Below are 23,357 nucleotides of genomic sequence, written 5' to 3'. Positions count from 1 at the left end.
CTGTGCAGACGCTCACCTTCTCATTCGCAGCTATTCGGCTTTAAGGGCTGACCGACGGGGTCCAACCACAGCCTAAGTCACACACACACACACACACCAGGCAGACTGTACCCTGATGCGTGTACCCACTATTTTCGACCAATCGTCGCCTTGGTGTGTTCCCAGTTTAAGGGCCTGCACAGCTGTGACTGCAGTTCTATTCAGCTTTCACAGTCTTAAAGCAAGTGTGTGTATGTGTGTGTGTGTGTGTGTGTGTGTGCACGTGTGCGTGCGTGTGTGTGTACGTGTGCGTGTGTGTATGTGCATGTGTGCGTGCGCGCGTGTGCGTGTGTGTGTACGTGTGCGTGCATGTGTGCACGTGTGCGTGTACGTGTGCGCGTGTGTGTGTGCACGTGTGTGTGCGTGTGTGTGCACGTGTGCGTGTGTACGTGTGTGTGTGTGTACGTGTGCGTGTGTGTGCATGTGTGCACGTGTGTGTGCACGTGTGTGTGTGCGTGTACGTGTGTGTGTGTGTGTGCACGTGTGTGTGTGTGTGTGTATGTGTGCGCGCGTGTGTGTGTACGTGTGCGTGTGTGTGTGTGTGCATATGTGTGCATGTGTATGCTTGTGTGTGTGTGTGTGTGTGCGTGTGTGTGCATGCGTGCGTGTGTGTGCTTGTGTGCATGTGTGTGTGTGTGCGCGCGTGTGTGTGTGTGTGCTTGTGTGCATGTGTGTGTGTGTGCGCGTGTGTGTGTGTGTGCATGTGTGTGTGTGTGCGCGCGCGTGTGTGTGTGTGTGTGCATCTGTGTGTGTGTGCGCGCGTGTGTGTGTGTGTGTGTGTGTGCTTGTGTGCATGTGTGTGTGCGTGTGTTTGTATGCTTGTGCGTTACAGCGGGGACCACAAGCAGAAGTTCTACTGGGGACACAAGGAGATCCTGCTGCCGGTGTATAAGAACATGGGCGACGCCATGAAGAAGCACCCGGAGGTGGACGTGCTCATCAGCTTCGCCTCCCTGCGCTCCGCCTTCGACAGCACCATGGAAACCATGCAGTACCCCCAGGTGAGCAGGCCAATCAGCAGAACTGTTACAGGCCATCTGTGTCTGTGAGCTTTGTGTCTGGGTGCTGGGTCTTTGATCTCTGGGTACTGGGTCAGTCAGCTCTGGGTGCTGGGTCTGTGAGCACTGGGTGCTGCGTCTGTGAGCTCTGGGTGCTGGGTCTGTGAGCACTGGGTGCTGGGTCAGTCAGCTCTGGGTGCTGGGTCTGTGAGCACTGGGTGCTGCGTCTGTGAGCACTGGGTGCTGGGTCAGTCAGCTCTAGGTGCTGGGTCTGTGAGTGCTGGGTCAGTCAGCTCTGGGTGCTGGGTCTGTGAGCTCTGGGTGCTGGGTCTGTGAGCTCTGGGTGCTAGGTCTGTGAGCACTGGGTGCTGGGACAGTCAGCTCTGGGTGCTGGGTCAGTCAGCTCTGGGTGCTGGGTCTTTGAGCTCTGGGTGCTGGGTCAGTCAGCTCTGGGTGCTGGGTCTGTGAGCTCTGGGTGCTGGGTCAGTCAGCTCTGGGGGCTGGGTCTAATGCGTTAACCAATGCTCTTCCAGATCCACACCATCGCCATCATTGCTGAGGGCATCCCTGAAGCCCAGACCAGGAAACTGATCAAAAGGGCAGATGAGAGGGGCGTCACCATCATTGGCCCGGCAACGGTAAGGCCACGCCCCTGGAAACAGTAACGTGCGCATGCGTGCGTGTGCAGGGTTCCCATACTCCATGGTCTTTAGAGTCTTACTTGCATCCAGGAAAGTTATGGAACTTGGCCTGCTCAATTAAATGATCTCTTTTGCAAAGTTTAACAGTTGTTCTTCGCTAATAGTGGTTACAAATTGTAAAATTACAAGTAATGGTAGGCAAAATTTAATATTTTGGAATGATGAAATGTCTACCCACTTCAGAAGAATCCTGAGAGTATCCAAAAATCCCTGAAATGGTTAATTTATCCTTTACTCCAAATTAACAACATGGCTGGAAATGGTTAGAATTTATTTTTGCGCACGGTTTCTAGCATGCTACCTTTTGTTTTTGAATGTTGATGCAAACATTGCTAGCTATTGGTGGTTCATGTAGACAACAAAGTTTTCCAAATACTCTTTGGATACATGGTACTTAAAACTGAAAGACAAGGCTGTATAGGCATTCATTTTAGGTGATGAATGGGAAAGTGGCTGAGGCCTGACTGTGTGTGTTACCCCAGGTGGGCGGAATCAAGCCGGGCTGCTTTAAGATCGGGAACACGGGGGGCATGCTGGATAACATCCTGGCCTCCAAGCTGTACCGGCCCGGCAGCGTGGCCTACGTGTCCCGCTCCGGAGGCATGTCCAACGAGCTCAACAACATCATCTCCCGAACCACCGACGGGGTCTACGAGGGCGTGGCCATCGGGGGCGACAGGTGGGCGCCAATCAGGAGGCTTCATCATCTCACCCTTACTTAACTGACCCCTCAGGAGGCCTCATCATCTCTCCCATATTTAACTAACCAATCAGGAGGCCTCATCATCTCTCGCTTATTTAACTAACCAATCAGGAGGCCTCATCATCTCTCCCATTATAACCGACCAATCAGGAGGCCTCATCATCGCTCCCATATTTAACTGACCAATCAGGAGGCGTCATCATCTCACCCTTATTTAACTGACCCCTCAGGAGGCCTCATCATCTCTCCCATATTTAACTAACCAATCAGGAGGCCTCATCATCTCTCCCATATTTAACTAAACAATCAGGAGGCCTCATCATCTCTCGCTTATTTAACTAACCAATCAGGAGGCCTCATCATCTCTCCCATTATAACCGACCAATCATTACATTACATTACATTCATTTGGCAGACGCTTTTATACAAAGCAACGTAAGGTACAATTACTTATTTTGTACAGCTATTTCTAGCCGAGAACAGTGAACACTATTCTGGTCTAACATCTGCAAAGCCAACTAGGCAGAAGAATAAGCTACAGTATTAGGACAAATACAAATTACCAAGAAGTGCAGGGATGGGGCAACATGTAACAAGTGACAGGAAAAAGGGTTTTTTATTTATTTATTTTTTTTTTTTTATACAGCGTGGTGGTGGTTAGTCTAGGTATAGTCTGAAGAGAGTGAGTCTTCAGGCCACGGCGGAAGATGGGTAGTGAGGGGGAGGTTCGGAGAGGGACGGGGAGTTCGTTCCGCCACTGGGGAGCTAGGGTGGAGAAGCTCTGTGATCCCTTTGGGCGGGTGGGAGGGGTTACAAGGCGATCAGGAGGTCTCATCATATCTCCCTTATAACTGACCAATCAGGAGGTCTCATCATCTTTCTGTTATGTAACTGACCAATCAGGAGGCCCCATCATCTCTCCCAAATTCAACTAACCAATCAGGAGGCCTCATCATCTCTCCCTTATTTAACTAACCAATCAGGAGGCCTCATCATCTCTCCCTTATTTAACTGACCAAACAGGAGGTCTCATCATCTCTCCCTTATAACTGATCAATCAGGAGGCCTCATCATCTTGCCCTTATTTAATGAACCAATCAGGAGCCCTCATCTGTCTTTTTTAACTGACCAAACAGGAGGTCTTATAATCTCTCCCTTATTTAGCTAACCAATCAGGAGGCCTCGTCATCTCGCCCATATAACTGACCAATCAGGGGGTCTCATAACCTTTCTCTTATGTAACTGACCAATCAGGAGGTCTCATAATCTTTTTCTTATGTAACTGACCAATCCAGAGGTGTAATCATCATTTCAATTAACGTAATTTAGTTCAGTCTGAATTCTGTAATTTTTGTTTATTGTTTGTTTCTTTATGTTCATTATAAATTAAATGTGCAGTAAGGTTCTTGAGTAGCACGTGCAGGGATTGTGCTCACACTCTGTGTTTTTCTAATCCTGTACGTTTATATGTGTGCGTGTGTGTGTGTGTATGTGTATGTGTGCGTATGTGTGCGTGTACGTGCGTGCATGCGTGCGTGCATGCGTGCGTGCGTGTGCGGTGTGCGTGCGTGCGTGTGTGCATGTGTGTGTGCATGTGCGTGTGTGCATGTGCGTGCGTGTGTGTGTCTGTGTGTGTCACTGCAGGTATCCTGGCTCCACGTTCATGGAGCACGTGCTGCGCTACCAGGACACCCCCGGAGTGAAAATGATTGTGGTTCTGGGAGAGGTGAGCAGTCAGGCCCTACGCTCTGTCAGCTACTCTGACTCATCAACTCTGACTCATAAACGCTGACTCATTAACTCTGGCTCATTAGCTCTGACTCATTAGCTCTGACTCATAAATACATGCTTTGTTTTTGCCTTTGAGTTCACTTTGATGAACCTTGATTTAACCGTCATTCAAACTGGAGTTGATTGAATCTTAGCCTGGGCTGCCGTCCTGGTTTCTCGCCCATTTGCCCGCCCTGTGCCCTGTGTTTGCTGTAGATCGGAGGAACAGAGGAATACAAGATCTGCCAGGGAATTCGGAAGGGCAGGATCACCAAGCCGGTGGTGTGCTGGTGCATCGGGACGTGCGCCACCCTGTTCACCTCTGAGGTCAGAGAGCACACCTGTGGGGGAGGGGGAGGGGGAAGGGGGGGGAGCACGGAGGAGCAGTCAGCATGAGCATTATTACAGGCCATTGCGTGTGTTCCCATGGAGGACACAGATATGGTGCAGTGGTAATATAGGGAAACAGCTGAGCAGCACTGGTGCTATGGGGACACAGCTGAGGCACACTGGTTATTTGGGATGTGTAGGGGCACTGCATGTGTTGCTGATTTGGGGACTGTCGGGACAATGCTGAGACAAGCTGGGCATGTGGAGGGTGGCACTGATGCACTGTGGGTATGGTTTTTGTACACAGGTGCAGTTTGGCCACGCCGGGGCCTGTGCCAACCAGGCCTCTGAGACAGCAGTGGCTAAGAACCAGGCCCTGAAGGAGGCTGGTGCCTTCGTTCCCAAGAGCTTTGATGAGTTGGGAGACCTCATCAAGTCAGTGTCAAATACACACACACACATACAGCCCATGCCATATAACCATCATATACACACACACACAGCCCATGCCATATAACCATCATATACACACACACACAGCCTATGCCATATAACCATCATACACACACACACACACACACACACACAGCCCATGCCATATAACCATCATACACACACACACACACACACACACACACAGCCCATGCCATATAACCATCATATACACACACACATACACACACACACACACACACACACACAACCCATGCCATATAACCATCATACACACACACATACACACACACACAGCCCATGCCATATAACCATCATATACACACACACACACACAAACACAGCCCATGCCATATAACCATCATACACACACACAGCCCATGCCATATAACCATCATATACACACACACACACACACACACACACACACAACCCATGCCATATAACCATCATCATACACACACACACACACACACACACACACACACACATTTATTTGGATATGGCTGATAAGAAGCCAGTTCATGCCCGTCATGCACCCGCTTTATTGTGTTCATAGTTTTGTTTTGCCTATTCAGTGCTATTTTCCTTTAAGAAGTTTCCATATTCATGTTTCCATGGTGGTTATTTTCACCTGAAGATCTGCTCTGTCTTTACCGTATGCTCATCTTTCCTGTTGTGATCTGCAGGACTGTTTACGAAGACCTTGTTGCCAAGGGAACCATTGTTCCTGCAGCGGAGGTACCCCCTCCAACGGTGCCAATGGACTATTCCTGGGCACGGGTAAGGGTGCCAACCTGTGCATCCCCATGACTCAACACCAAAGAGCAAGAACATAACATCATTGTATAATGTATAATGGCCAGCCTTGTGTGTGCTAGGCTGATAGCATTCTACTGTAAGCCTGGAGAAAGCTGTGCAATTCATAGGCCTGTCCATTCTGGTAATTTATCCAATACCTATCCAGAAACCCTACTTCCTGCATGACCTCATCACGGTCTCCCCCTATAGGAGCTGGGTATGATCAGGAAGCCCGCCTCCTTCATGACCAGTATCTGTGACGAGCGGGGCCAGGAGCTGCTATATGCTGGCATGCCGATCACGGAGGTGTTCAAGGAGGAGATGGGCCTGGGAGGAGTTCTGGGGCTCCTGTGGTTCCAGAGGAGGTGTGTGGGGCCCCACCTATCCCAGCATGCCTTTGGGGTTCCAAGGCCAAAACTTTCATTCTGTCAGTATACATCTTGGCCAGACCAAATGTGGCAATATGCTGTTATTAAATTATCACCACACAAAAATTGGAGATTGTTAATAATTGAGAAAATATTTTACAATACTTATTTATCAATTTTTTTGGACTACTGCAGTTACTGATTATAATTTGTCAAAGGTAAGTGTGTTAGTGTTTGTGGATCAGTTAATTTATTGTTTTCTTAAACCTATTTTAAGAAATGCGCGTTTCTGCTATTTTAGTTTCAGTGACCAGGTGTCCACATATTCAGAAGTTTGGACCCCATAGCACATTGCAGAAAATGAAAGCATGATGAAAGACTGATTAAAAGTCCAGGGATGGGAATATCCTGCACATTCTGGCATAGCTATTGCTAATGTTACGTGCCTTTAATATGGTATACCAACCCTCAGTGAAAGGTTTTTTATTAAGAATAATTAACAGCTTGCTCTAATTCAGAGGCTGGGTACGGGTCATGAGACTGATGATTGACAGCTCACGCCATGGCACCAGATTGCCATGCCATGCCAACCAGTCACTGATATGTGCCTGTTGATGTGTGTTTGAGTGCAGTGTTAGTCAAATGGCAGCCTAGTTGTTTGCTGAGTGCAGTAGTGTTTATGTTAACTGCAGGCTTGTTGAATGGTTAATTAGGTGCAGTTTAGGTAGAGGCAGGCCTGGTTGAGTTTGTTGGGTGAGAGTCTTGCCATGATGGTAATGGTGGTGGAGTCTTGCCATGATGGTAATGGTGGTGGAGTCTTGTTGTGATTGTAATGGTGGTGGAGTCTTGTTGTTATTGTAATGCTGGTGGAGACTTGCTGTGATGGTAATGCGGGTGGAGACTTGCTGTGATGGTAATGCTGGTGGAGTCTTGCCATGATGGTAATGCTAGTGGAGTCTGTCGTGATGGTAATACTGGTGGAGTCTGTCGTGATGGTAATGCAGGTGGAGTCTTGCTGTGATGGTAATGCTGGTGGAGTCTGTCGTGATGGTTGTAATGCTGGTGGAGTCTTGCCATGATGGTAATGCTAGTGGAGTCTGTCGTGATGGTAATGCTGGTGGAGTCTGTCAGGATGGTAATGCAGGTGGAGTCTTGCTGTGATGGTAATGCTAGTGGAGTCTTGCCATGATGGTAATGATGGTGGAGTCTGCCGTGATGGTAATGATGGTGGAGTCTTGCCATGATTGTAATGCTGGTGGAGTCTGCCGTGATTGTAATGCTGGTGGAGTCTTGCCATGATGGTAATGCTGGTGGAGTCTGCCGTGATTGTAATGCTGGTGGAGTCTTGCTGTGATGCTAATGCTGGTGGAGTCTGTCGTGATGGCAATGCTGGTGGAGTATGTTGTGATTGTAATGCTGGTGGAGTCTTGCCGTGATTGTAATGCTGGTGGTGTCTTGCCGTGATGCTAATGCTGGTGGAGTCTGTCGTGATGGCAATGCTGGTGGAGTCTGCCGTGATTGTAATGCTGGTGGAGTCTTGCCGTGATGGTAATGCTGGTGGACTCTGCCGTGATTGTAATGCTGGTGGAGTCTTGCCGTGATGGTAATGCTGGTGGACTCTGCCGTGATTGTAATGCTGGTGGAGTCTTGCTGTGATGGTAACGGTGGAGTCTGCCGGCAGGTTGCCGCGCTACGCCTGCCAGTTCATTGAGATGTGCCTCATGGTGACGGCGGATCACGGCCCGGCGGTTTCCGGCGCACACAACACCATCGTCTGCGCCCGCGCCGGCAAGGACCTCATCTCCAGCCTGACCTCCGGCCTCCTGACCATCGTAAGACCCCCGCTAGCTCCTGCAGAGGCACTGTTCCCTTTGATTTAGGAGAGACCCCGCTAGCTCCTGCAGAGGCACTGTTCCCTTTGATTTAGGAGAGACCCCCGCTACCTCCTGCAGAGGCACTGTTCCCTTTGATTTAGGAGAGACCCCCGCTAGCTCCTGCAGAGGCACTGTTCCCTTTGATTTAGGAGAGACCCCTGCTAGCTCCTGCAGAGGCTCTGTTCCCTTTGATTTAGGAGAGACCCCGCTAGCTCCTGGGAAGGCTCTGTTCCCTTTGATTTAGGAGAGACCCCCGCAAGCTCCTGCAGAGGCACTGTTCCCTTTGATTTAGGAGAGACCCCCGCTAGCTCCTGCAGAGGCACTGTTCCCTTTGATTTAGGAGAGACCCCCGCTAGCTCCTGCAGAGGCACTGTTCCCTTTGATTTAGGAGAGACCCCTGCTAGCTCCTGCAGAGGCACTGTTCCCTTTGATTTAGGAGAGACCCCCGCTAGCTCCTGCAGAGGCACTGTTCCCTTTGATTTAGGAGAGACCCCCGCTAGCTCCTGCAGAGGCACTGTTCCCTTTGATTTAGGAGAGACCCCCGCAAGCTCCTGCAGAGGCACTGTTCCCTTTGATTTAGGAGAGACCCCCGCTAGCTATTGCAGAGGCGCTGTTCCCTTTGATTTAGGAGAGACCCCCGCTAGCTCCTGCAGAGGCACTGTTCCCTTTGATTTAGGAGAGACCCCTGCTAGCTCCTGGGAAGGCGCTGTTCCCTTTGATTTAGGAGAAAAAAAGCTGAGTTTTTCAAACCATCTCTGTATTCTGAGGAACTCATCTGGGTATTAAGCATTAAGGAATGTGTGTGTGTGTGTTTGTGTGTGTGTGTCCATGTGTGTGTGTATTTGTGTGCGCGTGTGTGTGTGTGTGTGTGTGTGTGTGTGTGCGTGCGCGTGTGTGCATGTGTGTGTGTTTATGTGCGTTAGGGGGACCGGTTTGGAGGAGCTCTGGATGCTGCTGCTAAGCAGTTCAGCAAGGCGTTTGACAGCGGGCTGCTTCCCATGGAGTTTGTCAACAAGATGAAGAAGGAGGGCCGGCTGATCATGGGCATCGGCCACAGGGTCAAATCGGTGAGCTCCACCCCCAAGTGCCTACAGTATCCCTGGCCTCTGTACATACAGCCTAACCTCTGTACATACAGCCTGGTCTGTGTACATACAGCCTGGCCTCTGTACATACAGCCTGGTCTCTGTACATACAGCCTGGCCTCTGCACATACAGCCTGGCCTCTGCACATACAGCCTGGCCTCTGCACATACAGCCTGGTCTCTGTACATACAGCCTGGTCTCTGTACATACAGCCTGGCCTCTGCACATACAGCCTGGCCTCTGCACATGGGTACCTACAGCACAGTAGTACCTGAGACAGACTGGCTTTCCTGTGGAGTAGTGCGCAGGTTACCTCACTGAGCGCACCACTGCCCTGCCGCAGGTTCCCAGGGACCCAATCACGCGTGTCTGACGGCACACTTTCATTGCAAAGCGTAATGGCTGTTTCCTCGCTGTTTAGATCAACAACCCTGACATGAGAGTTCAGATCCTGAAGGACTTTGTGAAGCAGAACTTCCCTGCCACCCAGCTGCTGGACTACGCTTTGGATGTGGAGAAGATCACAACCTCCAAGGTACCCTCTTAAAAACTTCAGCCAATCCCAAGCCATGCAGCCTCCCGGGCACCCCAACAGTGTGTGCATGACAGGCTAACCCTAACAGTCTGTGCGTGACAGGCTAACCCCAACAGTCTGTGCATGACAGGCTAACCCTAACCCCAACAGTCTCTGCATGACAGGTTAACCCTAACCCAAACAGTCTGTGCATGACAGGCTAACCCTAACAGTCTGTGCGTGAGAGGCTAACTCTAACCCCAACAGTCTGTGCGTGAGAGGCTAACTCTAACCCCAACAGTCTGTGCGTGACAGGCTAACCCCAACCCCAACCCCAACAGTCTGTTCATGACAGGCTAACCCCAACCCCAACAGTCTGTGATTACACAAAGAAATGAGCTTGCTGGGTAGCCTTTAGTAGCCAGGCCTGTGATGTAGCCAGCCGCATTTCCACCAAAAGTACCCGGAACCTTTAGTCCCAGGAACTACTTTTCAAGGAACTAAAATGTTCCTTCAGCCCATTGTTGTCTGCGTTTCCACCGCGGTCTAAAGTCCCACAAAGATTAGGCAAATTAGCCCACTGACGTATGAAAAAGCGACGTTGTCGTCGGTCCATCTGTCCTATGATTTCTTCTGTAACCCCATACTACCACCGAAGTAGCCTACATTATTTTCTAATAACCGGGACAGCCCGGAGGGATTTATTCCACTTATACAACGGGTTACCAACAATGACTATATATGGTTGCTTTTGTATTTATTGATTTTTATCGATTTAATCACCTGAAATTGAAATATTCTTCCGCGGCCGTTTGGGCATATTTTACCGTTGTCAAGCAAAACTCGTTGGTAGTTGGACTTGAACCGTTGTTATGCAACAAATAGGATATAACAGGCCAGATTGTAACCGTTTTATATATCCTCTCAAACACATTCATTATGTTTTTATGCAAACATTCACTTTCATGTCTTGACATCCGAGGCGACAGAATGCATTCACATTCCACAAATAACTGGCAGTGGTACAGCCACCGTTTGCTTTCCTTCAAAGTTACTGCTAGCCGAGCAGCGAAGTGTGCCCTCCAGATGCGAACCATGCACCATAAATTAGTCCATAGTCTTCCTGGTCTTTTTGTGGAATTGAAGAATGGCAGAGTAAAATTATGGCAGTCTGAAAAAGCAATAATAATTACTAGAATTAACCTGTTATTTTACCCTGACAAAAATCGCGGAAGGTGATTTCCAGTTTGCTTTTACTGTATCACCAATGTAAATTACGCAAAACTACCGCATACCTCACATAACTGTATCAAATGTTTTGAGTCAATTACAACAAGCTAACAAAGAAAATCCAGAAGAAAATATTCAGCAACCGAATTAAACCGTTTGAATGTTTTACGTAATATGCTGTCCCAGAACGAATGCTTATCATTTTATAAAACGAATACTAAAGCAAGAAAAGAACAGAAGAGCACACATGTTATAATTCCAAGACGTTGGCAGGCTATAACCAAAAGTAGGCTACTGCGCCGCATAACATACAAGTTTGATTTGAAGTTATTATGAAAATAAATCGGTTTGCGGCTGCAGATTTTTAAAAATGGCGGTTGAAATAAAACACTGCGAGTAGTCGACCAATCAGAAATTTTCAGCGCTTGCGCCCCACCCCAAAAGTTCCGGTACTTTTGGAAAGTACTACCCCCCGAGCAGGGACTTTTTTGGGGGTAAAATAAAGTCCCTGGAACTTAATTTAGACCCTAGTTCCTGCGGTCGAAACGCACTGAGTTCCTCAAAAGGTTCCTAGTTTCGGGGTAAAGTTCCTGCGGTGGAAACGCGGCTTTAGACATGGTTAGTGCGCTCTGCAAGTACAAAAAGCCAAAATACTGGAGAGACTGAGCTCACACAGATGCTCTCATACAACACTGTCAGCTTTTAGGAAGGGAATTTTAACTGTCACCCTCCTCCCCTCCTCTTCCAGAAACCAAACCTCATCCTCAACGTGGACGGCTTCATTGGGGTGGCCTTCGTGGACCTGCTGAGGACATGTGGTGTATTCACACGGTGGGGGAAACCATCTGTCTGTCTGTCTGCTTGCGTGTCTGCTTGCCTGTCTGTTTGTGTGTCTGGCTGGCTGTCTGTCTGTCTGTCAGACTGTCTGCCTGTCTATGTCTCCCTTGTCTACCTGCCTGCCTGTCTGTCTGTCTATCTGTTAACTGGTCGAGGCAACGTCGGCCCACCAGCCTCTGGATTTGATTGGAGGCCATCAGGCTCATCCATGTGCAGCAGCGTGCCGCCGCGACCATCGCGCCAGCAGCCCTTAGTTCTGTTTTAATTCAGACTTCCCGCCGATTGTGGTTACTCTGTTCAGAACACCACCCGGGTGCAAACTAGGCATGACTGTGTCTGCTCCACAGGGACGAGGCTGACGAGTTTGTGGAGATCGGGGCTCTGAACGGGATCTTCGTGCTGGGCAGAAGCATGGGTTTTATCGGTGGGTATGAGCAAACTGAAGAGAGCACACTATAGCATTGGGAATGTTCCAGAAACAACACAAACGGTGCCTTAGTCAGTACAAAGACACGTATGGTGCCCAGCCCATAATGTTTTATAAGACACTGTTATACAGCATACAGTCATATTCATAAGAGCTTTTACAGTTAGTCTTCATAAGAATATTATTTACATATCCACATGTGCCATGTAAAATACACAATGTATTACAGCTTTTGTAATTCCTATGTATAATATCCAGTTCACTGCTGTGCAGAAGGGTTTGGGTGACTCAGATAGCTCTCTGCTAAGCATACGCTCAGTGAAAGGTTTAAGGCAGTTCTCAGTGCTGTAGGGTTCTGGGGGAAAGCCACACCCATTCTCAGTGCTGTAGGGTTCTGGGGGAAAGCCACACCCACTCTCAGTGCTATAGGGTTCTGGGGGAAAGCCATGCCCACTCTCAGTGCTGTAGGGTTCTGGGGGAAAGCCATGCCCACTCTCAGTGCTGTAGGGTTCTGGGGGAAAGCCACACTCGCTCTCAGTGCTGTAGGGTTCTGGGGGAAAGCCACACCCACTCTCAGTGCTGTAGGGTTCTGGGGGAAAGCCACACCCACTCTCAGTGCTGTAGGGTTCTGGGGGAAAGCCACACCCACTCTCAGTGCTGTAGGGATCTGGGGGAAAGCCACACCCACTCTCAGTGCTGTAGGGTTCTGGGGGAAAGCCACACCCACTCACAGTGCTGTAGGGTTCTGGGGGAAAGCCACACCCCCTCTCAGTGCTGTAGGGTTCTGGGGGAAAGCCACACCCACTCTCAGTGCTGTAGGGTTCTGGGGGAAAGCCACACCCACTCTCAGTGCTGTAGGGTTCAGGGGGAAAGCCACACCCACTCTCAGTGCTGTAGGGTTCTGGATTCAGGACTGATGTATATCTAGACAACCACGACTTTTACCTTCATTAAAATACAATGACATCTATCTAATTAGGGTGTAGAGCGGGAAAGCTGGGGAACAGACCCCATCCTCCCGAGGAGACAGACACCTGTGTGTGCCCCCGAGGGCTGAACAATGGGTGGACTTCTCTTACCAGTGAGCCTGTTGGCACTACTGATTGGATATAGGGTCTCTGCATACACTGTAGGAAACTGATTTAGTTGATTTCTTTCCTTTTTCTGCCATTCCTCTTCTGTGGAGTGGAATAGAGGCCGATGCCCTGGAAAAAGCCAGACATTGCCCTTATTATCAGACTTGCACCATTGGTACAGTTGTAGTACATGGATTTATGAACGGTCTTTATACAGAACTGTATGAAGAGTCAAAGGTAGCCAACATGTATTCTGCATTGCTAACCTCAAACCTCAAGTCATGTCGTTTGTCAAGTTTTTGTACATAGACATCACTGCTTCACTCGCCATATAAAACTTAAAGGAGAACTGAGATGAGTCATGAGAAGCCAGGTGAGTCGGTGCTGATTGACAGGTCCAAGCCAGATGAGTCGGTGCTGATTGACAGGTCCAAGCCAGATGAGTCGGTGCTGATTGACAGGTCCAACAGCCATTTGAGGAACAGTGTCAGGAGGATGTCCTTCACAGAGCTGGAGTGCGGCAGCCAGGAGGCCCTGTTATTGACCTCTGCTCTGTTCTGTTCCCTTCAAGGGCACTACCTAGACCAGAAGCGGCTGAAGCAGGGCCTGTACAGGCACCCATGGGACGACATCTCCTACGTGCTTCCTGAACACATGTCCATGTAACCACGGCGACTCCAGAGCCAGCCCCTTGAGGCCTAGTACCACAACTGTCTTACTTCTGTTGCCATTAAAATGACCTGGGGGGGGATTCATCAGTCACAGCAGAAGGGGAGCCATGACCATTACAAGTGATTTAGCCTCAGAAGTCAATGTAATCAATGTGAACACATTCATTACCATTTAAAACAGAGGTCCTGCCAGGAGCATTCCAATAGTATCGGTGTTAAATTGTAGTTGTCTTAATTTCCCATGTAATTTTTGTGGACCTCAATTATATCCTTTCTACCACAACTTTCCATTGCAAAGGAAGTCCTTCCATCCAAACATAGTATTATAGCTCCTAATAATTCTGCTACTATTTGCTGTACGTATCTGACTACATGTTTAAAGGTCCATGCTGTGCCATGGCAAATGTTGCGTTGCCTTGTGTTGTCTTAGAATTGGCTTTTATATTTGTTGCCATGATACAAAAAAAAATCTAATTAAAAAAGAAATCTACTGTTTGCAAACGTCACAATATCTTATATATAGGAACAAATGAAGATACATATGTAGAAAGCTGTATGCATATATATAGAAACAAATGAAGATACATGTGTAGAGTATGCATGTATGTGATTAGAAAGGATGCAGTGATTAACGGGCCTACACTTTAAATGGAGAATTTACCTGCTCTTAGTATTGCTTCAGCTACTGTACATCATGTGACTCCCTGTTTATGCCACAAAGGTGTAGATTTAAAGCAGATCCTGGTTTCCTTCTAAAAAAGCAGGATCTATGGTCATGTGAGAAGCCATGAATATCATGAGCTCACAGGCATGTGCACCTACAGCCCACTGCAACCAAGCCAAATGAAGATTACTCATCAGTACTGTGCAAGGGCCTGTGGTAGCAGAGAGGTTTCCTGTGTATCTCCACTGTGCTCGCTGTAGGCCCGCTGGACCCCTTTGTGCAGCTGAGTTTATGACACATCCTCTGTGGAAGCTAATTGAACAGCACCCTGTGTGTGTGTGTGTTTGTGTGTGTGTGTGTGTGTGTGTGTGTTCCATTGACTGTATATGTTGAAAGATGTCTTTGACAAGGTCTTACTTTTGTGTTCGTGTTATTGTTGCTATTAATATGAAGTCAGAATTGTAGTATAATAAAGAAAACTACTCCGCTATATTTTTTTCTCTATTTGTTCATCAATTTTCTCTTTTGATAAATCCATGTGTAGTTTTAAGATTTACCAGAACCAAATAATTTACAAATGACCATCAATTCAGACATTTACTAAATATGTGAACTATTAATTTTCTTTATATGAGGCAAATGTTCTAAATGGTGTTTAAAAAGCAAATGTTATGATAAAAATAAAAAATACATATAACCGCTTTTGGTAGTCAATACCTGTACAGAGGGTATACCCATATAAATTATAAAATAGAATGTGTGTCGATATTGTGGAGGCAGCTGGATATCCTTAAACCTTCAGAAGTGATGTTTGTGTGACATAAATAGAATAGAAATAGATTAAATAGAAGACAGATTCTAAGAAAGATATGAACGACTCATTGATTATTAGCGCTGAGTAGTGATATTAACGGCGTTGTGTCATTTGCTACATAAGTGGTTTTGAAGACAGGAGAACCACAGAAAAAAGTTTTGCTTTGACTTGGAGCTTCTCCGGGGTAACACTTGAGGTTAAGAGACTGACGCTGGGAATGCTCAAGCCCTTCGGCTGAACTCTTCATAATAAATTATCTTATTTATCCAGGTCATATCGGGGACATGAATAAAACTACATTCCAGATGACTCAGAACGCTCCGTTTCTTCAGTTTGATTGAATTGTGTTTCATGCAGTCTTGCCGAATCCAGTTGATATGTTCAGAAACATAATGAGAAGCAAGTCAAAAAAGCAGCTCATTTGTGGCAGTGATGGTTTCAGGGTGCAGTGGCTGAGCGTGGCCACCAGGGGAGCACCTTGAGTCCTAATTGGGCTCATCTGTTCTCCGCCTATTCAACCTGTAACGTGACGGGGTTCGTCGCGTCTGTGTCACTATCAGAAAGACCAGAGCCAGGTAATAGGACGGTGGGACAAGTGCTCTGTGTGACCTATATTTGTTAGGTTGCTTGTCTGGTACATTCAGTGTTGGTGTTAAGCGCAGTTTAGCGCTTTAGTAAAAAGAAAAGAAAAAGTTCTTTATTATTTTGCAGCTCTGCGAGCTGGGGTATTTGGGACGTTGTCCAGGTTTTGTATTTCTTTTGTGTTTTTCTGAGTTGCACTCAAATTTTTTATTTTTATTGTATTCTCGTTTTACCCTAAGTCTAAGGGTTTCCCGTTGGAACTTCTGGGACCTTTATTATTTAACCCTCCTGTTATGTTGCGGGTCAAATTGACCCTTTTTAAAGTTTGAAAATCTAGGAAAAATACTTAAAATTATTTTTTCAGTATGAAACTTCTTCTACTGGCCTTAATTAGTGTAATCAACATTTTAAATGAAAATGGTTCATTTCATGTATTTGCAAACCCCCCCTGTATGGGGATTGACCCGGGAACATTTTTGCTGTACCTAAAAAATGAACAGAACAGGAGGGTTAAGTAGCCTACCAGTGTTTGGGTTCTTGGTCTAGCATTGTCGGAGATCGGCTTCGCTACTATTATTTTGTGTGTCTTTTTTTCCTTCCCTCTGTTTAGTCCTTCTGGATTTAGGGGTTACTTGTAGTAGCTTGGTGTTATCCTTGTCAGTGTGCGTTTGAACCTCCGAACACTACCTATTCCCCTCACATATGGTGCAGACACATTTATGCATTATAGGTAGGCTATAGAAAATAAAAATACAGTAAAGCCGGGCACCCACCGCACGCGTATCGACCGCGAGCGCGCTACGCGCGTAACTGAAGCGTAGTTGAAGTACTGTTATTACAACGGCAGCGGGCGACGTCGTCTCCACCAGATGCGAACGCGTCGCGAACCGGCTGCGAAGCTCGCGCGACACAAGCGAACTGAAGCGTAGTTTTTCGCTTCTGTTCTATTTTTTCGGCTTGTCGCGCGTCACGATGGCCTGTTTATACACAGAAATATGCTCTAAAATGCTAGGTATACATGCTCTGATTTATATAAAAAATACAAGCCTTTTCGTTTTTCTATTGTCCTGGCAAGAAAAAAAAAAATTAAAACTGGAACCTGGGAAAAAGGCAAACTTAGTTTCGCTATCTTATTTTGCGGAGGGGGCGGGTTAAATTTGAAAATACACCACAGAAAGACGTAGCCTATTGAATGATGTAGACGTGAATGCACCGAGCAGCGGTTTGTTAGCTCGAGTGTTGGAAGGTAGTTTTTAACCAACCATTGCTCAGCCTATTTGACTTTTCCGATGTCTTCGTTCGCCGTGCTTTCAAAAAGGGCTTGTTAATAAAATCAGATAATCCACAGTGCTTTAAAAAAATCTGATTTAGTGGTCTTGCCGATGAAAATGCACCTATTTTATAAATGAAGATGTAAGCAAGTATTGCACTTGTACTTCAAAGCTTCCGGTGTTCATGACGTTGTGGTGTTCATATCCCTTCAAGTTTAAACTGTTACGCTATCTTTTTGACGATTAACTGATTTTACTAAATATGATCATATAAATGTTTTGACGTGAATAACAAGACGACACGGGAATTCCCAATGGTTGATTATGGATTATTTATTATTATTATTATTATGATCATTACATATTCTTCACAAAGTTGGCACGCTTGTTAACCAAGCAAATAAATTAATGCAGTTTGAGATTGATTATTATGTAGGCTACGTTGCGATTTAAGCTTATGGTAATTCTTTAAAGCGTTTACTTTCTCACGTATTTACGTGTTAAAAAATATTACCATATTAATAGACTGAAAAAGGTCTCTCACCAAGTATTCACTTACCCATAATCAACAGTCGTGAACAAACGTGAAATACACGATGTGATCCCACTGCAGACTGCGAGAGCTACTAGGAATATAGAGCTTTAAGCAAGCCTTTGCGCGACACAAACGGAACCAGTGGAGACACGCTACGCGCCGCGCAGTGCTGCTTCGCCGTGCTGCTTACGCGACGCTTACGCGACGCGTGCGGTGGGTGCCCGGCGTAATCTGAAACTTTTGGGCGATGCCTTAAAACGAAATCGTTCAGATTAAAAATTAAATGTAAACGCATTTGTGGTTATGATTTTCAGCAGATTATTTATTTTGAGCTTGCACAATATTTGGTGCAGCACTTCCGTGCTTTGCACGTTTGATTCCCTCACGTACGGTAAACATAGTCTCAATTTGCAACTACAATATTATGCGAACCCTCTTGTTCGTGATGTAGCTGCATTTATCCGCAGGAGATATGAAAGTAATTAATCTAATACGGTCTCGGGTCGTTTTGTGAAGTTTTAGGTGTTGTGGTCCAGCGAAGATTTGCGCAGTATGAAAAGCTTTTATTACAGATTAATTGATAAAGATGTAGTTATTATATATATATATATATATATATATATATATATATATATATATATATGCAGTATATAAAGCATAGCCCCACGTTGGACTACAAAAAACCAACCATAACATACATATTTAACAAGACAGGAAACCACGCCCTCGGGCAACCTGTACTGTCGGCTGAGGACCTATATCATTTTTTTTTAAATTCAGGCCAGTATAGCACCTTTCCAGATCCCAAGGACGCATACCTCTATACCTCTTCGTGTTGCTTTTATTATAGCTTTTTACCTTATAGGAACCATATTGAACATCCGGCAGTCCAAGATAATTTGTTAGGCTATTCAAAATCACATTGCTCAAGTCGTGACACATACATAACCACGGCGGGGTACAGTAAGTGGTAAACCACTGACCAGCAGAAAACTAATAAAACCGAGCTACTGGAGTGGTTGCTGTGACGTCATAATTCTGTAGTTTCTTAGCATAATGTGCGCATGCTCTGTTTAGTCTGCGGTTTGTGTTTATGTATGTGTGTCTGTGTGTGTATGCTTTCCTGTACGAGTTTACTGCGATTTCGTATAGCATCCACCGCCAGAATGGCTGCCGCAGCACCAAACCCAGAGGACTCCAACCGGACAGCTGGCGGCACAGGCACGGCCAGTGCCTTGGCTGCGGACGGGGATTCGGAAGAGGCCGAGGAGTTCACTTCATCCTCCCACTGCTCGGAGCTGTCTCGCCGGCAGAACGAGCAGAGGAAGCAGGGGCTCTTCTGCGACGTTACTCTGGCTTTTAGCAGTGGGGCGGCCACCGGGAGTGTGCAGTCATGCGAATTCTCCGCTCATCGCTCAGTTTTGGCCGCGGCCACGGACTACTTCACGCCGCTCTTGGGAGGGCAGTTTTCAGAGTCACTGTCCGGTCGGGTGGAGATGAAGGAATGGAGCTCCGAGCTAGGGCCCGACCCAGAAACGGTGGAAAGCGTTATTCAGTACATGTACACAGGGGAAATACGGGTCAGCACCTGCAACGTACACGAAGTGCTGGAGCTCGCAGACAGGTATGGAGTCCCAGACAGCAAACTCGCGAAATATCTAAATATCTGGTTGCAGCACCGTCAACACCACCAGACGGGTCATGCTAGCTTTTTAAACGGGCAGCAAACTGGTAACTATATGTGAATAGCGGTCCTTACGGATTATCTAATTTAGTGTGTCAAAGGCTAAAATGGCTGTTACAGACTCGACAGGTACAGTTTTCTTGCTCGCTGGATGTCTAGTATCGAGCAACGTACGTTAGTTAGCGAGCTAATTGCTTAGATGGCGAGGTTAATGGAGGAAGGTAAATAATATACTACGAAACATCATAACTTTTGTCTTGCATGCAGTTAGCCAGCTACAGCTAACTAGTTAGCATCGTTGTAATTAGTTGTTGCAACTGGGAAGCTAGCATAAACAAATAAATCTTACAACCTCCTTTGCTACTCTACCTTGTGCAGTAAACCACACCTTGGTTATTTGCAGTTGTCCGTGAAATACTGCTAATTTGATATGCCGCTGTTGTGTGTTTTCGAACTGGTACGGTCTGTGGGCGGGGCTGAAAGGGGGCCTGTCACAGGTCCTGTCAAACCTGAAAGCCCGTTCGTGTCTCCTTAGTTTAGTCCCGCACGGTTTGCAGCACAATCTTACACTGGCCAGCACGTGCCGGCGGATTATGATTATGAGACTTTCGTAGAGGTAATCATAAAGCAGATTTACTTTTGTTTGTTCAGAATTTTTGGAAAATAAGCAAATGTTTTTCTTATGCTTGCCCGATGCCCATGTCATGTTTGTTTCATTTATCACATCCCTCAATCAAATCCAATGACGACAGACAAAACCATTCCTTGCTAAACAGCGCAATTCTTCAATTTAGTACAATAGCCCTTTATTGTAATACAATTTTGACTTGATATCCTTTAATTTGTCTGCCGTTAGTTCGCATGCATACCAGAGGCCTAGATAAGGCCTTTAGGGGTTTGTGATAGTGACTACCGAGGTCTGAGACTTCAGCCAGTATTCATACCAGGCTAGTTGTGCTTTGTGCCAGTTATTTAGTATCACTCTGCAGGTGGGCTCAACATTGGGTGCTCATCTGTGTAACCAAGCGACAAACAGGGCAGGAAACTAACCTTTTCATCCACTGGCCACAGTGGCCAGCGCAGCTCAAAATTCTCCAGCCAAGTTCAGCTAGGTATTTAGAATAGAACAGGACCTCCATGTGATGGGTATTTACCTGCCAAAGTGGCTGGTAGAGCAGACAAATTTACCAGCCACAGATAAAATTTACCAGCATTTGACTGGTGGCTGGTGTTCCTTTCCCACTCTGGTGACACGCTTTGGCCATTTGAGTTTTAAAGCTCAGTTAGAACAAAAAGAGGAATTAACTGCTGAGAGAATCTGGGGATTGGGTGTTTCAGAGAAAAGTGTTGTGTAAAACTAGGCTTGCAATCACAAAGCCTAAGGCACTCTTGTAGGTGGAACAGGGAGAGGAAGATTTCTTTTTAAATGCCTTTATTGAAATGGTATATCCAGAAGAAAATATTAATGCTCCAACAAATTTCAGCAACATAGCTTCTGACAGGGCAAAATACTGATATTTAAAATACATGTTAGCCCCAGATCTTGCTTGGTGCTGTTCTGAAATTCTTCCCCTTTAGAACTGAAGTGTAATTGTGGCCACGCCCCCTTCCCCAGGTTCCTGCTGGTGCAGCTGAAGGACTTCTGTGGCGAGTTCCTGAAGAAGAAGCTGAACCTGACCAACTGCGTGGCGGTGCACAGCCTGGCGCACATGTACACGCTGGACCAGCTGGCCCTGCGCGCCGCCGACATGATCCGCAGGAACTTCCACAAGGTGATCCAGGACGAGGAGTTCTACACGCTGCCCTTCCACCTGGTGCGCGACTGGCTGTCCGACGCCGAGGTCACCGTGGAGTCCGAGGAGGCGCTCTTCGAGGCCGTGGTCAAGTGGGTCCAGCGGAACGAGGAGGACCGGAGCCGGTACTTCGAGGAGCTGTTCCGGCTGCTCCGGCTGCCCCAGATCAAGCCCACCTACCTGACGCGGGTGGTGAAGACGGAGCGGCTGGTGGCCGCCAGCGAGGCCTGCCTCCTGCTGGTCTCCGAGGCCGTGGAGGGCCACGCCATCCGCTTCGAGAACATGAGGTCGGCCGACCTGGAGTTCTGGTCCTCGCACCTGGCCTCCTTCCAGCCGCGCTTCGGCCAGAACATGGACGTGATCATGGTGGTGGGCGGGGTCTCGGAGGGCGGCGACTACCTGAGCGAGTGCGTGGGCTACTTCGTCCAGGAGGACCGCTGGGTCAACCTGCCGCACATCCACAACCACCTGGACGGCCACGCCATCGCCACCACCGAGTCGCACGTGTACGTGGCGGGCTCCATGGAGCCCGGCTTCGCCAAGACGGTGGAGCGCTACAGCCCCAACCGCAACACCTGGGAGCAGGTGAGCAACCTGACCACGCGCAAGCACTCCTTCGGCCTCACCTGCATCAAGGACGTCCTGTACAGCATCGGCGGCCACGGCAACTTCAGCCCGGGCTTCAAGGACGTGAGCGTGTACGAGCCCGAGCAGGACAAGTGGCACAACCTGGAGTCGGCGCCCAAGATCCTGCGGGACGTGAAGGCGGTCAGCGTGGAGGACCGCTACGTCTACGTGACGGCCCGCACGCCGGTGGACACCGACAACGACGACGGGCTGAAGACGGTCACCACGCGCTACGACACCGAGAGCCGCCAGTGGCAGGACGTGGACTCGCTGCCGCTCATCGACAACTACTGCGCCTTCCAGATGGCCGTGGCCGCCACCAACTTCTTCCACACGGCGTCCTGCTGCCCCCGGAGCTACGCCGTGCGCGACGAGGTGGCCCGGCAGAAGATCAGCGCCCGCGTCTCCGACGAGATCCTGGAGAGCCTGCCGCCAGAGGTGACCGGCGTGGAGGGGGCCGCCGTCTGCTACCTGGGGGACGACGTGTTCGTCATCGGCGGCTGGAAGAACAGCGACGACGTGGACAAGCAGTACCGCAAGGAGGCGTACCGCTACTGCGGCGAGAGGAAGCGCTGGACGCTGCTGCCTCCCATGCCCCAGCCGCGGTGCCGCGCCACCGCCTGCCACGTGCGCATCCCCTACCGCTTCCTGTACGGCTGCCAGCGCTACCCCATGCCTCAGAACCTGGCGCGCCAGCGCGACCGCATGCAGCAGATGCAGCAGCTGCACCGCCGCACGCTCACCCTGCGCCGCCAGCTGCAGTCGCAGATCGAGTGCTGAGTCCCGCCCCTACACGGGGGGGGGGCATGGGTCCTGGCCCCGCCCTCGTTCCTGGCCCCGCCCCTGTCCTCACTCCTGGCCCCGCCCCTGCCCTCACTCACGACCCCGCCCTCACACCTGGCCCCGCCCCTGCCCTCACTCCCGGCCCCGCCCTCACACCTGGCCCCGCCCCTGCCCTCACTCACGACCCCGCCCTCACACCAGGCCCCGCCCCTGCCCTCACTCCTGGCCCCGCCCCCTGCATAACCTGCCGTTCATTCTGTTTCCAGTACTTTCTGTCTTCGCTTTGAAAGTCTGTGCAGGGGCAGGAGATCCATGGGTAGCACTGCAGAAGAAGACTGTGGCTCAGGGGTGACCAGACATTTCCTGGTCAATCGGAAAATACTGGTTTTCAGACCCTAAATTTCCATGACCTTTATGTTCTGAAAATGAGTATTTCCTGATGAAAGAGGGGCAAAAAAGAGGTCCCTGATGGCTGTAGTCATCTGTGGGGTATAATCATGTACAGTGACATACGTGTGGTGAAGGAATGTGAGCCACAGATGGTGTTGTATATCTCTGTAAATACATGTACATATGTATATATTGTCTTTTAAGCTTAATGTACTTGGTATTTACTTTGCAGGCAGGAACAAAATGCTTAATCTAAATCTGCTTTAAAAGGTCATAGAAGGACCTCAGTGCAGTAAGATAGTGACATTCCATTTCAGATGTGCACAGCTTACCATG

The 23,357-nt window shown here is 48.3% G+C and overlaps 2 protein-coding genes across 3 annotated transcripts in view; both read left to right on the top strand.

The window, feature by feature from the left end:
* The window catches only part of LOC118217297 (ATP-citrate synthase-like), a 45,578-nt gene extending 30,544 nt beyond the window's left edge, over nucleotides 1–15,034 (top strand). For both annotated transcript variants that reach the window (XM_035399187.1, XM_035399188.1), the window contains exons 15-28: nucleotides 872–1,040; nucleotides 1,571–1,675; nucleotides 2,221–2,417; nucleotides 4,086–4,167; nucleotides 4,428–4,538; nucleotides 4,849–4,976; nucleotides 5,684–5,777; nucleotides 6,006–6,160; nucleotides 7,845–7,995; nucleotides 8,961–9,104; nucleotides 9,545–9,658; nucleotides 11,616–11,698; nucleotides 12,052–12,128; nucleotides 13,779–15,034. In XM_035399187.1, the coding sequence (XP_035255078.1) occupies nucleotides 872–1,040; nucleotides 1,571–1,675; nucleotides 2,221–2,417; nucleotides 4,086–4,167; nucleotides 4,428–4,538; nucleotides 4,849–4,976; nucleotides 5,684–5,777; nucleotides 6,006–6,160; nucleotides 7,845–7,995; nucleotides 8,961–9,104; nucleotides 9,545–9,658; nucleotides 11,616–11,698; nucleotides 12,052–12,128; nucleotides 13,779–13,873 (1,705 nt within the window). In that variant the 3' untranslated portion in view covers nucleotides 13,874–15,034. The remainder of the gene's footprint in view (nucleotides 1–871; nucleotides 1,041–1,570; nucleotides 1,676–2,220; nucleotides 2,418–4,085; nucleotides 4,168–4,427; nucleotides 4,539–4,848; nucleotides 4,977–5,683; nucleotides 5,778–6,005; nucleotides 6,161–7,844; nucleotides 7,996–8,960; nucleotides 9,105–9,544; nucleotides 9,659–11,615; nucleotides 11,699–12,051; nucleotides 12,129–13,778) is intronic.
* A 3,750-nt stretch (nucleotides 15,035–18,784) lies between these two features.
* LOC118216101 (kelch-like protein 11) lies at nucleotides 18,785–22,721 on the top strand. Its single transcript, XM_035397120.1, has 2 exons — nucleotides 18,785–19,368; nucleotides 21,044–22,721. The coding sequence occupies exons 1-2, from the start codon at nucleotides 18,809–18,811 to the stop codon at nucleotides 22,626–22,628; spliced, it is 2,145 nt and encodes a 714-aa protein (XP_035253011.1). The 5' UTR covers nucleotides 18,785–18,808; the 3' UTR covers nucleotides 22,629–22,721.
* Nucleotides 22,722–23,357: the final 636 nt, after the last annotated feature.

Source organism: Anguilla anguilla, chromosome 17, assembly GCF_013347855.1.
Source record: "Anguilla anguilla isolate fAngAng1 chromosome 17, fAngAng1.pri, whole genome shotgun sequence".
In the NCBI taxonomy this organism is placed as follows: domain Eukaryota; kingdom Metazoa; phylum Chordata; class Actinopteri; order Anguilliformes; family Anguillidae; genus Anguilla; species Anguilla anguilla.
Note: the sequence above shows the minus strand (reverse complement) of the source record. Positions and strands in the feature narration are given on the sequence as shown.

Coding starts and splice junctions, on each gene's coding strand:
- LOC118216101 (XM_035397120.1), top strand. CDS start 18,809: ATGCTCTGTTTAGTCTGCGGTTTGTGTTTATGTATGTGTGTCTGTGTG. Junction 19,369..21,043: donor GTGCTGGAGCTCGCAGACAG/GTATGGAGTCCC, acceptor CCCCTTCCCCAG/GTTCCTGCTGGTGCAGCTGA.